This window comes from Doryrhamphus excisus, chromosome 11, assembly GCF_030265055.1.
Source record: "Doryrhamphus excisus isolate RoL2022-K1 chromosome 11, RoL_Dexc_1.0, whole genome shotgun sequence".
Classification (NCBI taxonomy): Eukaryota; Metazoa; Chordata; class Actinopteri; order Syngnathiformes; family Syngnathidae; genus Doryrhamphus; species Doryrhamphus excisus.
Window position 1 is genome coordinate 20,633,007 of NC_080476.1, and position 16,331 is coordinate 20,649,337.

The 16,331-nt window shown below is 42.9% G+C and overlaps 1 protein-coding gene across 1 annotated transcript in view; it reads left to right on the forward strand.

The window, feature by feature from the left end:
• The window catches only part of alx4b (ALX homeobox 4b), a 32,792-nt gene extending 16,701 nt beyond the window's left edge, over nt 1-16,091 (forward strand). Inside the window, exons 2-4 of the mRNA XM_058087095.1 lie at nt 1,613-1,926; nt 12,834-12,962; nt 13,070-16,091. Coding sequence (XP_057943078.1) covers nt 1,613-1,926; nt 12,834-12,962; nt 13,070-13,387 — 761 coding nt within the window. The 3' untranslated portion in view covers nt 13,388-16,091. The remainder of the gene's footprint in view (nt 1-1,612; nt 1,927-12,833; nt 12,963-13,069) is intronic.
• Nucleotides 16,092-16,331: the final 240 nt, after the last annotated feature.

The window sequence follows — 16,331 nt, forward strand, 5'->3', positions numbered from 1 at the left end:
TGGGGCGAGAGGCGGTGTCCACGCTGGACTGGTGGCCAGCCAATCACAGGGCACATATACGTAGACAAACAACCATTCACACTCACATTCATACCTATGGACAAGTTGGAGTCACCAATGAACCTAGCACAGGGGTCAGCAACCTACGGCTCCAGAGCCGCATGTGGCTCTTCAGCCTCTTTGTTGTGGCTCCCTTTGCAATGCTCAAATATTTGTTTTAACACCCAAATGAGGAAAATATGCATCTTTGTAATTACTTTTGAAAAAAATGGGACTTTCTGTGAGACCGTATACTAGCAAGAGTACTTGATCAACTCCGCTTTTTCTCCTCTGAACTACTTTGATACCCCAAAATTCCCTCCAAATCTGGCAGTCAATCAAAATCTTGGGAGACTCGCAATTTGCTCTGGATGTGAGCATGTTGCTACACATTTCTTGCACGGGGAGAACATGCAAACTCCACACAGAGATAGCCGAGGGTGGGATTGAACTCGGGTCTCCTAGCTGTGAGGTCTGCGCGCTAATCACTCGACCGCTATGCAGCCCCTATATTCTGCTGTTAAATTATGTTTCGCGGCTCCATTCTATTTTTCTTCAGTGATCGAGGGGGTAAAATGGCTCTTTTGATAGTAAAGGTTGCCGACCCCTGACCTAGCATGTAGAGGACAGTGGAGACATGCACCAGTCCACATGAATTCCCAGTCACAGACACAAGACATCTTTGTTGATGGAACACAAAGAGCATCACCATCCACTAATACTCGTTTCATTTTTACTGTATTTTTCTAAGCCTGTTATAATAAATTATACTTTATACCTCCATGACAGAAGCACAGAATTAGCCGATAAACATACATGTGATATATTTACGCCTGATTGTGTTAGCTTTGCACCGGAATGTTGACTTTCTTAAGGACAGGACGGAATGTTGGGATATGATGGACCATGAAGGTTGCTTGGAATGCAGACTTGGTCTCAAAGGAGAAGGAGGACCCATTTGGAGGAGCCTTGGTGGACGTTCTAATTGGGACGGCCTTCTGTAGCACCATGACGTCATGCAGCCTAGAAATGAGCACTTTTAGGATGCAGACTCCAAATTCAAACACTGCCAACTTTACGTTTGAGCGGGTACAAGATACCGCGATCGGTTTGGGGGAAGGAATATTCCACGCCTGTCTGTGAATCCGATTATATGTTCATTCGGATTGACACTTTTCTTTGGGAATGCGGAGGTTACCATGGTTAGGTTCTTTCTGTTTGCGCAAATAAATCGGAATATGTGGATGGTTGTTTGTCTATACGTGCCCTGTGATCGGCTGGTGGAACGAAGCCTAGTTCACAAAAATATAGATTTAAATGTTTCCTGGGAAGTGGCGGTCTCATATGAATATGGGCGGGACTTATTTCCTCAATGATGTCATGAAAAATGTCATGATCGTTTGAGTGACGTGGAGAAAACAGGCAAAAAGTCAATATAGACTGGTTCATTTTTGCTTCATAGTGGAACTGAACAAGGTCGAGCTCTGGGTGACGACAGGAAGTAGTGGAATAAAAAAAACATTTGGTACATTTGGCCCCGTTACTCACCTATTTCTTAATCGTCTTCACGCAGGAAAAGACAACAATGACTTGACAGACTCAGAGCTGCCCCCCAGTGTCGACACCCCCGGGATGGAAGGCGGCTACCTCAATCTGAAGGAAAGCGGCGTGAAGGGTCCAAACGAGCGTCCGGGTTCGGATCTTTCCAGCCCTCTGGACAAAAACGAGGCTGAGAGCAACAAAGGCAAGAAGAGGCGCAACCGCACCACCTTTACCAGCTACCAGCTGGAGGAGCTGGAGAAGGTCTTCCAGAAAACTCACTACCCGGACGTCTACGCCCGCGAGCAGCTGGCACTGAGGACGGATCTGACAGAGGCTCGTGTCCAGGTAAGGCCTGGAGCCACTCGGGAACTACACTCAGTCACGGTATCGTTCATGGTACACATTGCTGTACCGTAATACTCCGTAGTCGCTCCCGTTTGGGACATACCACCAAACTCCAGTTATTTGAAGGAATCATCCATTCAGGGACCGATTCCTTATTATGGGGCAATGAGGCGGGACATGGAAACTTTGCACTCAACACACAAACTACACATCAAAAAAGTCAAGTCAAAGTCAACTTTATTATCAAATATGCTAATCATTCTTTCATTTTCTACCGCGTATCCTCACGAGGGTCGCGGGCGGCGTTGGAGCCTATCCCAGCTGTCTTCCACCCTGGACTGGTGGCCAGCCAATCACAGGGCACATATACGTAGACAAACAACCATGGACAATTTGGAATCAATTGGATGAATTTGGAATCGCTAACTAACCTAGCATGTTTTTGGAATGTGGGAGGAAACCCGAGTACCCGGAGAAAACTCCACACAGAGATGGCCGAGGGTGGTTTGAACTTGGGTCTCCTAGCTGTGAGGTCTGCACGCTAACCACTGGACCGCCATGCAGCCCCATATGAAAGATACAGTAAACCTCGGATATATCGGACTCGGATATATCGGAAATTCGCTCACAACGGACAGATAAAAAAGAACCGATTTTTCTGTAATGCATTTCCAATAAAAATTCATTGCATATATCGGATTTTTTATAACGGATTTCGCCTATTTCCGACAAAATCTCCAGTCCCGTTCCAATGCATTTCCATGAAATTTCCCTCGCATATATCGGATGGCCGCATCGTGGCGCTCCGATTCGCCGAATCGTGACAGGCTATCGCTATACGACGTCATTTGCAGCGTTTGCAGCGTTGCCTGCGCGTCCAGGTACATTGGAAACATAGTCAAGGAAGTGCCTTTTTATAACGGATAAAATCCCATTTACGCATATACCGGATATAAATCCCATATATGCGTAAAACGGACATTTTCCGGTATACGCATATAACGGATTTTCGGACAAAACCAGTGGGAACAATTGAATCCGATATATCCGAGGTTTACTGTATAAATACGTTTTTAGTGGTTGGTGTACAAGATATCAAAGTAGGATGCTTTTAGTTTTCAGTACGAGCCCCTCTGGGAAAAAAAGTTTAGACGCCCCCGGTGTGGACTCTGCATGAAGGTCAAAGGCGCCACTAAGGTCAAAGGACTTCCTCAAAGGGGAGTGTAAAACATAAGCGGAAAAGAAGTCATGGGACTATTTTGTACGGCTATAAAAAGCACTTGAGATGCCAGTTTGAATTTCCCAATGCAGTTTGAGACGAAGTCAGGGACGGCATGGCCGGTCTGGGTACAGTGAAAAAACCAGTACACCATGTTGCGCTCACACAGACCCGTCTATTCCCCAGATGAATATCATTAACTTCCCCGACTGACAGGCACACCGCCCAGCCTTCTGAGTCAGCGTGAGGTTTGACCCGGAGTTCTACAAAACAGACCCTAAATATGCACGCAATCAAGTCTAAATCCCACAATTGCAACAGAAGGTCCATGAAGACAAAGTCCAGGGCTACGCGACAGCGGAATACCAAGGGGGCATTGCAATCTTGGCAAGCAATTGAATCCTTCTTTTCATCTCGGAAGCAACAGACACTGAAGCCCAGATGTGTTCTGCAGAAAATGTGAGAGTCTCAGTTTTTAAGGATGAAAGTCTGCAGGGGCCGTTTGGGGCTTTTGCCGCCATTATGTTGGTTAGACTTGAACGTCACCTTCCTTTCTGCGGAGGAGTGGGCGCCGCGAGCGAGGCACCGCACCGCCCGAGGCACTCTATCAATCGCAGCCGTCCTCCATGACGGAGATGAGGTGAGACGGCTGAAACTTCAAAGACGCTTTTGGAGTTTGTGCACTCTGCCCTCCCTCTCCTTCTCTCCTTCTCTCCTTCTCTCCTTCTCTCCTTCTCTCCTTCTCTCCTTCTCTCCTTCTCTCCTTCTCTCCTGTTGGCCGTGGAGCATAAATAAAAGCTCTTTAATGGCTTTGCCGTCAACATCTTCAGCAATGACCGTGTTGCTCCGAGCCACCTTCCTTGCAGATGTCTGCAAGAATGAAAGCTTCCAAAAGCTTCCAAAAGCTTCCAAAAGCCTATGTTGATGTTGCATGGGAATTATCCGCGTTGTGCAAAGACGCCACTGGCCTGTCGAGAAGAAACATTTAGAAGTTGGAAAAGCGAGGATGCAGAGACACATGTGACTTCATTGGCTCCACCAATGATCTCCCCGACAAACTATTTGGCTGGCGTCCCTTCCTACAGCTGCTCAAAGGCGAAGCAGCGTGGCGCAAACCCTCTGTGAAACACGATACAGTCAGAAAGCAACACGTTACATACATACATACATACATACATACGTACATACGCTCTTTTGCAATACATTAGCAGCATTGAAGCCGAGGGAACCCATGAGTCACTAACACATTAGGAACGTTCTAAATGACACGCTACTATGGAAATGTGGGCGTCCTGCGTCTTTCGTCTGGACGCCTCCAAAGAGGTCAGAGGGGTCAGCGGCGGAAAGCCACGGGCTTTGGCGGCAGGAAATTAAACATGAAATGAAAACAAGCTCGGGTTTGAACATTCTCCCATCTCACTCTCCAATATCCCCTCTTCCCCTCGCAGACATAAAAGGTAGGGGGGGGGGGGGCGGAGCGGGGGGGGGGGGGGTCGACGACAACAAATGGCAGATCATTAAAAAAATCCCACAAACTATTTCACGCGACATTTATCTATCTATCTATCTATCTATCTATCTATCTATCTATCTGTCTATCTGTCTATCTGTCTATCTGTCTATCTATCTATCTATCTATCTAGTATCTATCTATCTAGTATCTATCTGTCTATCTATCTATCTATCTATCTATCTATCTATCTAGCGAGCGAGCTATCTATCTATCTATCTATCTATCTATCTATCTATCTATCTATCTATCTATCTATCTATCTATCTATCTATCTATCTATCTATCTATCTATCTATCTATCTATCTATCTATCTATCTATCTATCTATCTATCTATCTAGCGAGCGAGCTATCTATCTATCTATCTATCTATCTAGCTAGCTAGCTAGCTAGCTAGCTATCAAGCTATCTAGCTATCAAGCTATCTAGCTATCTAGCTATCTATCTATCTAGCTAGCGAGCTATCTATCTATCTATCTGTCTATCTAGCTATCTGTCTATCTATCTATCTATCTAGCTAGCTGTCTGTCTGTCTGTCTGTCTGTCTGTCTGTCTGTCTGTCTGTCTATCTATCTATCTATCTATCTATCTAGCTAGCTAGCTAGCTAGCTAGCTAGCTATCAAGCTATCTATCTATCTATCTATCTATCTAGCTAGCTAGCTAGCTAGCTAGCTGTCTGTCCGTCCGTCCGTCCGTCCGTCCGTCCGTCCATCCGTCCGTCCGTCCATCCATCCATCCATCCATCCATCCATCTATCTATCTATCTATCTATCTATCTATCTATCTATCTATCTATCTATCTATCTATCTATCTATCTATCTATCTATCTATCTATCTATCTATCTATCTATCTATCTATCTATCTATCTATCTATCTATCTATCTATCTATCTATCTATCTATCTATCTATCTATCTATCTATCTATCTATCTATCTATCTATCTATCTATCTATCTACTTTCCTATGTTCTACTGCTGATGACTAAAGAACGGAAAAAAGTAGAAACAAACGATTGTTTTTGATGAAAGACAGGAATCGAATCTTTCCTTTGGTAGCTTGTATGTTTATATAACCGTAGAACACAATACTCTGTGAAGATCCGTCACAATCGTCTAAAATGGCCACCACTGAAGGGGTTGATGAGGTCAAGATGGACCAGGCTGGTTCAAGCTTTGTTGGCACCAAACTGGGTGACTCTTACTTCAAGTAGTCCCTAGAATAGAATATTGTCATACTCACGAACATGTTTACGACCTTCTAAATACAGTTTTTAATCATGGTTGACCGATTATCAGCTGGGTCAATAACCAGGGCTGATTTTTACATGTTTATTGCAAAGGAGTATTGGCTATCAGCTTCCAAAACTACTACTAATAACTACTACAATAACATTACTGCCACCTACTGACCAGTGTAGAATACTACATATGTAGGATGGCAACATCTTTGAATGCCCCCCAGTGGCAAAGCTCCAGTTTCGCCTGCAATTGCTGCAAGTCGGGAAAAGTACCATCGGATTAGCAGACTGGGGTGGTGGTCCCCAAGTATAGGTGGATCACACTCCTCAGTCTCCCTGGGAACTCTATTCCAGGGTTCTGGAGAGAAGGGTAGGACCGTTGGTCCAACCTTGACTACAAGAGGTTCAGTTTTCGTCCTGGTGGTGGAACACTGGACCAGTGCTGGAGGGTGCATGGGAGTTTGTGGACTTGGAAAAGTCATACGACCCCGTCCCATGTGGCACCCTTTGGGGGTGCTCCGGGAGTACGGCATGGGTGGCGTGCCACCATGTGCCATTTGGTCCTTGTACAAACAGAGCGGGAGCTTGGTTCGCATCGCCAGTCGAACGTTGGCCTCCGCCAAGGCTGCCATTTGTCACACCAGGTTCCCGAGATACGACCCCCCTCCCGGTGGACACAGGAAGTCGGAAGTGGTCCCAAACGAAAGCTTGTGCCCACTTATGGGGGGAGTCGGCCTCGGGAAAAACGCGATAGGACGCACCGTTCTCAAGTTATTTGCTTATGGTAGCAGCTACCAAGACCTTCTTGACTATACCTATGTCAAACCCCAACCCCAACCCCAACCCTAACCCCACCCCTACCACTATGTCGCCATCTGGTGGTTCACAATTTTCATGGACCAAATTTCTAGGCGCTGGCCAAGGCGTAGAGGGAGTCCGTTTCGGGGGCCACCTCTGCTAGAAATCAAAGAAGTTAATGTTGAGAAAAAGGTAAAGATGTAAACGAAACAAAGATCAAAACACACAAAGAATAATTATCTGGAACGGATGAACCGGATTGGAAAACCGTGATAGAGGAAGCCCCCATGTGGGTCGGGGCGACCATACCAGGGGCGTCAGTGAAAATCAGTCCAATCACAGCCTGTTGTAGAGCCTATTGAACACCTAACCCTAACCGTGGAAACTTGGGGTACATCTGCTCAGAACAAACCATCTAAACGGACAACACCAACATCAAACAACAACCCCCCCCCTTGACCAAAGCCCCTCGGGGATGGTACAGACTTTAAGCCCTCCTGCAGACGTATGATTGAATTCATAGGTCAACGACCCCTCACCTCGACACGGAGGTGCAGCAACAAGTTCGCCCAACACTTTTCAACTTTGGGAGGCCAAGTCAGCTGACCTGTGGAATAGGAGAAAGAGTTCTACATGTGAGATTCCGACAAAACCATCCGACCGTAGACTGTTCCCTTTTTTAAATTCAAGTTGTGGTCCAAAGAAACGCCTGAAAATGAAGGCATTTTGTGCCACTAATATGATTAAAATACCACTAATTGGAGAAATAATGCTCATTTTTTAGTACAAACACAACAGAGATGGTGGTTGAATCTGGGACGGGGTTGAAAAACGGGGTGACTTTTGGGAATGTTAGTGTCAAGGGCTGATTGGGTTGGGAATCAACCACCAATCAGTGGAAGCAGGATTGTTTCCCCTTTGTGCTTAAAGATGTAAATATTTTTTTTTTTCTACTGTCACTTTTTTATTATTATTCACTTGTTATATTATCAATATTGGCTTTTTGGACAAAAACTCTCAATCCAACTCTCAATTTCCAATACCGAGAGCGTTATGTGTAACGTGACATATCTCCTTTTTTTATAGTGGCTTTCTTATTATATCTACCTATATCACATTTTTATGCTAACATCGTCCCGATTATCGGTATATATAAATCATTTGTATATTATTTATAGTTATAGTTATTCAAACATGAATTACTAATAGAAGTGATATATTACATATACTCATGTCCCACATTCACTGTTTGTCCAGCCTACAGTTATGGTATTATTATTATTATTAATCAGGTATGGATTCATTCATTCATTCATTCATTCATTCATTCATTTTCTACCGCTTTTTCCTCACGAGGGTCGCGGGTGGTGCTGGAGCCTATCCCAGCTGTCTTCCACCCTGGACTGGTGGCCAGCCAATCACAGGGCACATATAGACAAACAACCATTCACACTCACATTCATACCTATGGACAATTTGGAGTCGCTAATTAACCTAGCATGTTTTTGGAATGGGGGAGGAAACCGGAGTACCTCCCAACACAGTCATCCCAATGAGAGCGGACATCTTAAGTGTTGTTGCTGTATCTGTGCTGATGTTGTTGACGGAACTAACGTGAGCTCCTGGATTCCAATAACTGTGACAGTTGCCCTAGTTGACTCAAACACAGTTTACCTGGGTGATGGTGGAGGACGGTGGAGGATGGTGAAAGATGGTGGAGGATGGTGGAGGATGGTGGAGGGTGTTGGAAGATGGTGGAGATGGTGGAGGATGGTGGGTGATGGTGGAGGATTGTGGAGGACGGTGGAGGACGGTGAAAGATGGTGGAGGATTGTGGAGGGTGGTGAAAGATGGTGAAAGATGGTGAAAGATGGTGGAGGATGGGTGAGGGAGCGTCCACATGAGGCTGGGCATCATGGAATATTGTAAGCAGGTCTGTTGGATGAGCTCATTTCCAAAGTTGTGTTGGTCAATCAAATGTAAATATGAGTCAATAACAATGCAACTCAACATAAAATTCAGTTATTGAATGAAATATTGTATTATTATGTGACTAAAATCCCAACCTACGTGGTCCTGTGTGAAAAACCGATTGCCCGCCTGTTAAAACCTAACTGAATTGAGAGCCACAGTGAGAACCATTGTCCAAAAATGGCCAAAAGACGGAACATGACCCAGAGAGCACAGCGATGACTCATCCAAGAGGTCACAAAAGACCCCACAACAACATCCAAAGAACTGCAGGCCTCACTTGCCTCAGTTAAAGTCAGTGTTCAGGACTCCACCGTAAGAAAGACGCCAGGCAAAAACGGCCTGCATGGCAGAGTTCCAAGACCAAAACAACTGCTGAACAAAAAAACATCTCAATTTTGTCAGAAAACAGGACCTTTGCCTCTGACAAGACAAAAGTTTGTGTCCCATTACTTTTGTCATAAAAGTAACATCGCATTTCAGTAAAAGAACATCATAGCAACAGTCAAATATGGTGGTGGTAGTGTGATGGTCTGCAGCTGTTCTGCTGCTTCAGGACCTGGAAGACTTGTTGTAGACTTGTAACAAATGGAAGCATGTCAGCTGTCTTGGGGCGAGAGGCGGGGTCCACCCTGGACTGGCGGCCAGCCAATCCCAGGGCACATATAGACAAACAACCATTCACACTCACATTCATACCTATGGACAATTTGGAGTGGCTAATTAACCTAGCATGTTTTTGGAATGTGGGAGGAAACCGGAGTACCCGGAGAAAACCCACGCATGCACGGGGAGAACATGCAAACTCCACACAGAGATGGTTGAGGGGGGTCCATCTTGGTAGAGGTGGTCGCTGTGTGTGTGGCCAGGCTCAGTGTGAAGAGTGAATACATTATGAGTATTTTCCTTAAACAAGGATAATCAAGAAATGTACTCGTTTGGCAAAAATTAATTATCTGCAATGAATTCTCATATTTGGGTTAAACATTAGTGGCGGGCAAAACAGTGCATTTCAGTGAACCGGATCATTCCGGTTAATTCAATTTTGTTCGTTTCGTTCATTTTGTTCATTTTGGCCATTTCGATCATTTCGGTCATTTTGTTCATTTCGTTCATTTTGGTCATTCCGTTCATTTAGTTCATTTCGGTAATTTTGTTGATTTTGGTCATTTTGGTCATTTCGTTGATAGCGTTCATTTCGGTCATTTCGGTCATTTCAGTCATTTTGTGCATTTCGGCCATTTCGGTCATTTCGTTGATTTTGGTCATTTTGGTCATTTCGTTGATAGCGTTCATTTCGTTCATTTCGGTCATTTCGTTGATTTTGGTCATTTTGGTCATTTCGTTGATAGCGTTCATTTCAGTCATTTCAGTCATTTTGTGCATTTCGGCCATTTCGGTCATTTCGGTCATTTAGTTGATTTTGGTCATTTTGGTCATTTCGTTGATAGCGTTCATTTCGTTCATTTCGTTCATTTCGTTCATTTCGTTCATTTCGTTCATTTCGTTCATTTCGTTCATTTCGTTCATTTCGTTCATTTCGTTCATTTCGTTCATTTCGTTCATTTCGGTCATTTCGGTCATTTCGTTGATTTTGGTCATTTTGGTCATTTTGGTCATTTCGTTGATAGCGTTCATTTCGTTCATTTCGGTCATTTCGTTGATTTTGGTCATTTCGTTGATAGCGTTCATTTCAGTCATTTCAGTCATTTTGTGCATTTCGGCCATTTCGGTCATTTCGGTCATTTAGTTGATTTTGGTCATTTTGGTCATTTCGTTGATAGCGTTCATTTCGTTCATTTCGGTCATTTCGTTGATTTTGGTCATTTTGGTCATTTCGTTGATAGCGTTCATTTCGGTCATTTCGTTGATTTTGGTCATTTTGGTCATTTCGTTGATAGCGTTCATTTCGGTCATTCCATTCATTTCGTTCATTTCGCTCATTTCAGCCATTTCCGTCATTTCTGTCACGATCGGGCTCCACCCCCTCGTGACAGCTTCCTTAGTTTTCGTCTTTCCTCTCTGTTCCTCATTCGTGCCCTTATTTTGTATTCACTTCCTCTGTTGCTCTGTCCTGCTTTCCGTTTCTTTCCATTTTCTCCTGCACCTGGTTTCAATCAGTGATTGCCATTTAGTTCAGGTGCACGCTCCCTTCATGTCGGTTCATTGTCTTATGTCTTTGGTTTGAGTTGATGTTGCTTGTGCGCCATGCTGCTGCATAGCGACAAGAAATACATTTTTACCTGCATTTGGGTCCTAATCTCTGCATCCTGGGGTCCAACCTTACAACTCACAAGCCGGACCGTGACAATTTCGTTATTTCATTCGCTTCGTTCATTTCGATCATTCCGTTCATTTCAGTCATTTTGTTGATTTCGGTCATTTCAGTCATTTCGTTCATTTCGGTCATTCCGTTCATTTCAGTCATTTTGTTCATTTTGTTCATTTCGGTCATTTTGGGCATTTCGTTGATTTCGGTCATTTTGGTCATTTCGTTGATATCAATCATTTCGGTCATTCCGTTCATTTCAGTCATTTTGTTCATTTCGACCATTTTGGTCATTTCGTTCATTTCGGTTATTCCGTTCATTTCAGTCATTTTGTTCATTTCAGCCATTTCAGCCATTTCCGGCATTTCGTTGATTTCGGTCATTTTGGTCATTTCGTTGATATCGTTGATATCGTTCATTTCGGTCATTCCGTTCATTTCAGTCATTTTGTTCATTTCGACCATTTCGGTCATTTCGTCAATTTCGTTCATTTTGCTCATTTCAGCCATTTCCGTCATTTCGTTATTTCATTCACTTCGTTCATTTCGGTCATTCCGTTCATTTCAGTCATTTTGTTCATTTCGGTCATTTTGGTCATTTCGTTGATTTCGTTGATTTCGTTGATTTCGTTGATTTCGTTGATTTCGTTGATTTCGGTCATTCCGTTCATTTCAGTCATTTGTTCATTTCGACCATTTCGTTCATTTCGCTCATTTTGCTCATTTTGCTCATTTTGCTCATTTTGCTCATTTCAGCCATTTCCGTCATTTCGTTATTTCATTCACTTTGTTCATTTCAGTCATTCCGTTCATTTCAGTCATTTTGTTCATTTCGGTCATTTTGGTCATTTCGTTGATTTCGTTGATTTCGTTGATATCGTTCAGTTCGGTCATTCCGTTCATTTCAGTCATTTTGTTCATTTCGGTCATTTTGGGCATTTCGTTGATTTTGGTCATTTTGGTCATTTCGTTGATTTCGTTGATTTCGGTCATTCCGTTCATTTCAGTCATTTTGTTCATTTCGACCATTTCGTTCATTTCGCTCATTTTGCTCATTTTGCTCATTTTGCTCATTTCAGCCATTTCCGTCATTTCGTTATTTCATTCAATTCGTTCATTTCGGTCATTTTGTTCATTTCGTTCATTTCGTTCATTTCAGTCATTTTGGGCATTTCGTTGATTTCGGTCATTTTGGTCATTTCGTTGATTTCGTTGATATCGTTCATTTCGGTCATTCCGTTCATTTCAGTCATTTTGTTCATTTCAGCCATTTCCGTCATTTCATTCACTTCGTTCATTTTGGTCCTTTCATTCATTTCATTGATTTTGTTGATATCGTTGAATCCGTTGATTCCGTTGATTCCGTTGATTTCAGTCATTTCGATCATTTCGGTCATTTGGGTCATTTGGGTCATTTGGGTCATTTGGGTCATTTGGGTCATTTGGGTCATTTGGGTCAATAGGTGGTTAGCCTGTGATCCCCCCCCTGCATAGACCCGGTCAGCCGTGTCGAGTCAGTCCATTGATTCATGTTCACGTTGGTTCCGACTCAACAGCGCAACAACACGTGATGACTCGTGATGTGTCGGTCATGAACGAACGGGTCAAAAGAACTAGTTGTTTTTTTTGTGAACAGAATGAACGAGGTCAATCAGAATGAACATCAATCGATCAGAATGTCCATCAATCTCTTAATCTCGGTCTTTCAGTCAGCTAACCCCGCCCACCCACAGAGTGAGGCACGCAGATAGCCCCGCCCTGCAAAAGGAACGGTGAACTGACTCTCCGGCCAATCAAAAAAAAGCAATTGCAACTGAACGGGTATTTTAGGGGCGGTGCCCTCGTTCATTCCATTGGTTCCCAGAAGTGGTTCCCTAACGGGTAACATTCTTTCTAGGTGTGGTTCCAGAACCGGAGAGCCAAGTGGAGGAAGCGGGAGCGCTTTGGCCAAATGCAACAAGTTCGAACCCATTTCTCGACTGCTTATGAGCTGCCTCTCCTAACTCGGCCCGACAACTACGCACAGGTAAGTCCCGGTCCTAAGTCCACCCGCCCTGCGGATCCGCCATCACCGCCTTGCAGAGGTCAGGACGTCTTTGTTGGAGTCTCGTCACCTTTGCTCTTTGCTTTCAGATCCAGAACCCTTCCTGGATCGGCAGCAGCGGTGCGTCTCCGGTGCCAGGTTGCGTTGTTCCTTGTGATACCGTGCCCCCCTGCATGCCCCCTCACACGCACGCCCATGGCGGGGTCTCAGACTTCCTGGGTGTGCCCAGCCCAGGGAGCAGCCACATGGGACAGACACACATGGGAAGTCTCTTTGGGGGACCCGGAATGGGCGGAGGCATGAATGGCTATGATCTCAATGTGGATCCGGACCGCAAGTCCTCCAGCATAGCAGCCCTGCGTATGAAGGCCAAGGAGCACAGTGCGGCCATTTCTTGGGCGACATGATCTTCTGCTTCTCCTCAGCAGCCGTGAAGCTGTGGTGGGCTTTGCAGAGACCGCTAACGATAACGCAGGTCACATGATCACATCAACATGAGGGGGGGTCTTGATTCATTCATGTCTCAGGTCTAAGTGAACTACATTCACATGAGTGCTCGTTTTGGAAAAATGAATATCACAAATATGTGCTGCATATCTAGCTAGCTAGTTATAGACAAACAACCATTCACACTCACACTCGTACCTTAGCATGAATGAACCTAGCATGTTTTTGGAATGTGGGATGAAACCGGAGTACCCGGAGAACATGCAATCTCCACACAGAGATGCCTGAGGGACGATCCCTAGCTAGCTAGCTGGCTAGCTAAACATCCATCCTTAGCTAGCTAGCTAGCTAGCTAGAGTTTTGCGCCTAGTTTCTGGTCTTCGGACTCCAAATATGACTTTTGACCACCGTGACATTTTGTTTTTAAAACAAACAAGCAATGCGGTTATTTTGGAGCTCCTTTTTGTCCCACAAGAAAGTGGATATCATACATTTCATACGGTACATGCTAACATTTGTTTGGCTAACAATTGTTTTACAAAAATACAAACAATCTATAAAATGATTTACTAGGATCTCTTGGACTTGTCCAACTATGGCCCTGTCCAATAGTGCTCGTCATAAATAGCTGGGATAGGCTCCAGCACACACAGTCGTCTCAGTGACGATAAGCGGCAGAGAAAACGGATGGACGGACGGATGGACCCTTCCATGCGGTTGGTATCGGCTGATCTAAGTCATGGATGATTGATATCAGAATGGACATTTATTGGAGTTAAATGTCAAATGACAACTGTCATTTTATGAGATTGAAGTAAAAAAAAAATATATTGAAGAAAGTTGTTTTCTAAAGAGAGACATACATTTTATGAAACATAAACTCATAATATCAGCAAGAAAAATATCATTTTATTAGCATAGAATTGATTTTTTTTTTAGTTACAATTAAGAGACAAAAAAAATGGTTCACATTTTTGGAACATTTCGTTGAGAAAGTAAAAGGAATGAAATTAATATATGGCATAATTAAAATTTGAAAAATTTGAACAAAAAATTTGAAAATTAACTCAAAGAAAGTTGAAATATTGAAAAAACTGAAAAAAAAAAAATACTGAAAAAGCAGTTTTCCCTCCAGTGGCCAAAAATGTCTGTGTGGATGAGAAGCCAAAACGACCATTTTGACCATTTCGTTCATTTCGTTCATTTCGCTTATTTTTCTCATTTCAGCCATTTCCGTCATTTCGTTATTTCATTCACTTCGTTCATTTCGGTCATTCCGTTCATTTCAGTCATTTAGTTCATTTTATTCATTTCGGTCATTTTGGGCATTTCGTTGATTTCGTTGATATCGTTCATTTCGGTCATTCCGTTCATTTTGTTCATTTTGTTCATTTCGGTCATTTTGGGCATTTCGTTGATTTCGGTCATTTTGGTCATTTTGGTCATTTTGGTCATTTCGTTGATTTCGTTGATTTCGTTGATATCATTCATTTCGGTCATTCCGTTCATTTCAGTCATTTTGTTCATTTTGTTCATTTCGGTCATTTTGGGCATTTCGTTGATTTCGGTCATTTTGGTCATTTTGGTCATTTCGTTGATTTCGTTGATATCATTCATTTCGGTCATTCCGTTCATTTCGGTCATTTTGGGCATTTCGTTGATTTCGGTCATTTTGGTCATTTTGGTCATTTCGTTGATATCGTTCATTTCGGTCATTCCGTTAATTTCGGTCATTTTGTTCATTTCGACCATTTCGGTCATTTCGGTCATTTCGTTCATTTCGTTCATTTCAGCCATTTCCGTCATTTCATTCAAAAATTTGAACAAAAAATTTGAAAATTAACTCAAAGAAAGAAAAAAAAAACTGAAAAAAAATACTGAAAAAGCAGTTTTCCCTCCAGTGGCCAAAAATGTCTGTGTGGATGAGAAGCCAAAACGCATTAAAAAAAAAATGCCGGCAAAGCACTCATGCGACAATCATAAACATACGTGATGCAACATCATGCCCCCCCCCCTCACTTCAATTTCGATAAGGAATTTGTGACTTCCTGTTTACAAGTTTTTGGATGGCGTCGGTGTTTCAAACTGCAGCTCTTACCACGATGATACTACTGAAAAGACGTGATCATGAAGTTGTTCTGCGTGAATATAAACAATGTGTATTATTATACTGTTCTCTTCTTGTACATTAATGCCAAACCATTGAAATATTACGGTTATATTTCCAGTGTAAAGTTGTGCTATTTTGGGCTTTAAACTATGTTTGAATAACCTTCTCATTGCTTTAAAGGGGAACCGCAGTTTGTTTTTTTTGTAAGGGCTTTAGCCGATTTTAAAAAAAATCCATATTTCCATGTCCAATCGTTGTTAGATAGATGATATTAACTTTGCGCTAGAATGCACAGAAAGAAATATGTTCATGTTTCACATTAGGATTATGAAAAATGGGCAAAATTCCCCAAAAAGTGCAGTTCCCCTTTAAGCTGCTTTTTGTATAATAACCAAGTGATTGATTGTACTTCTGATATTTTAATATGCCATTGCAATAACTTATTGCACTTACAGTTTGGAGTATTTTATGTCCAGACTATTTTGTGTAGCCAAAAAAAAAAAAATCAATAAATGCTTAACGCCGTCCCAATTTAGCACCGCGACTGATGTCCGCTCAGGGTGCTGATATGTTCTTGTAAAAAAGTAACTTGTTTTTCAATGATTAAATTGAATAAAATATCAAATATGTTTCTTCTTTTTGCTAAATCTGGACAATATCTGTGGAAATATGAACAAACCGTGTATAGTCACCGACTCCATAGGGGCTCATATGCTAACAACTAAGCTAACGAATGCTTAACCGGACACAACAACATTGACGCTAGCTAGCAGGTGTAGTACTACTTCATTTGG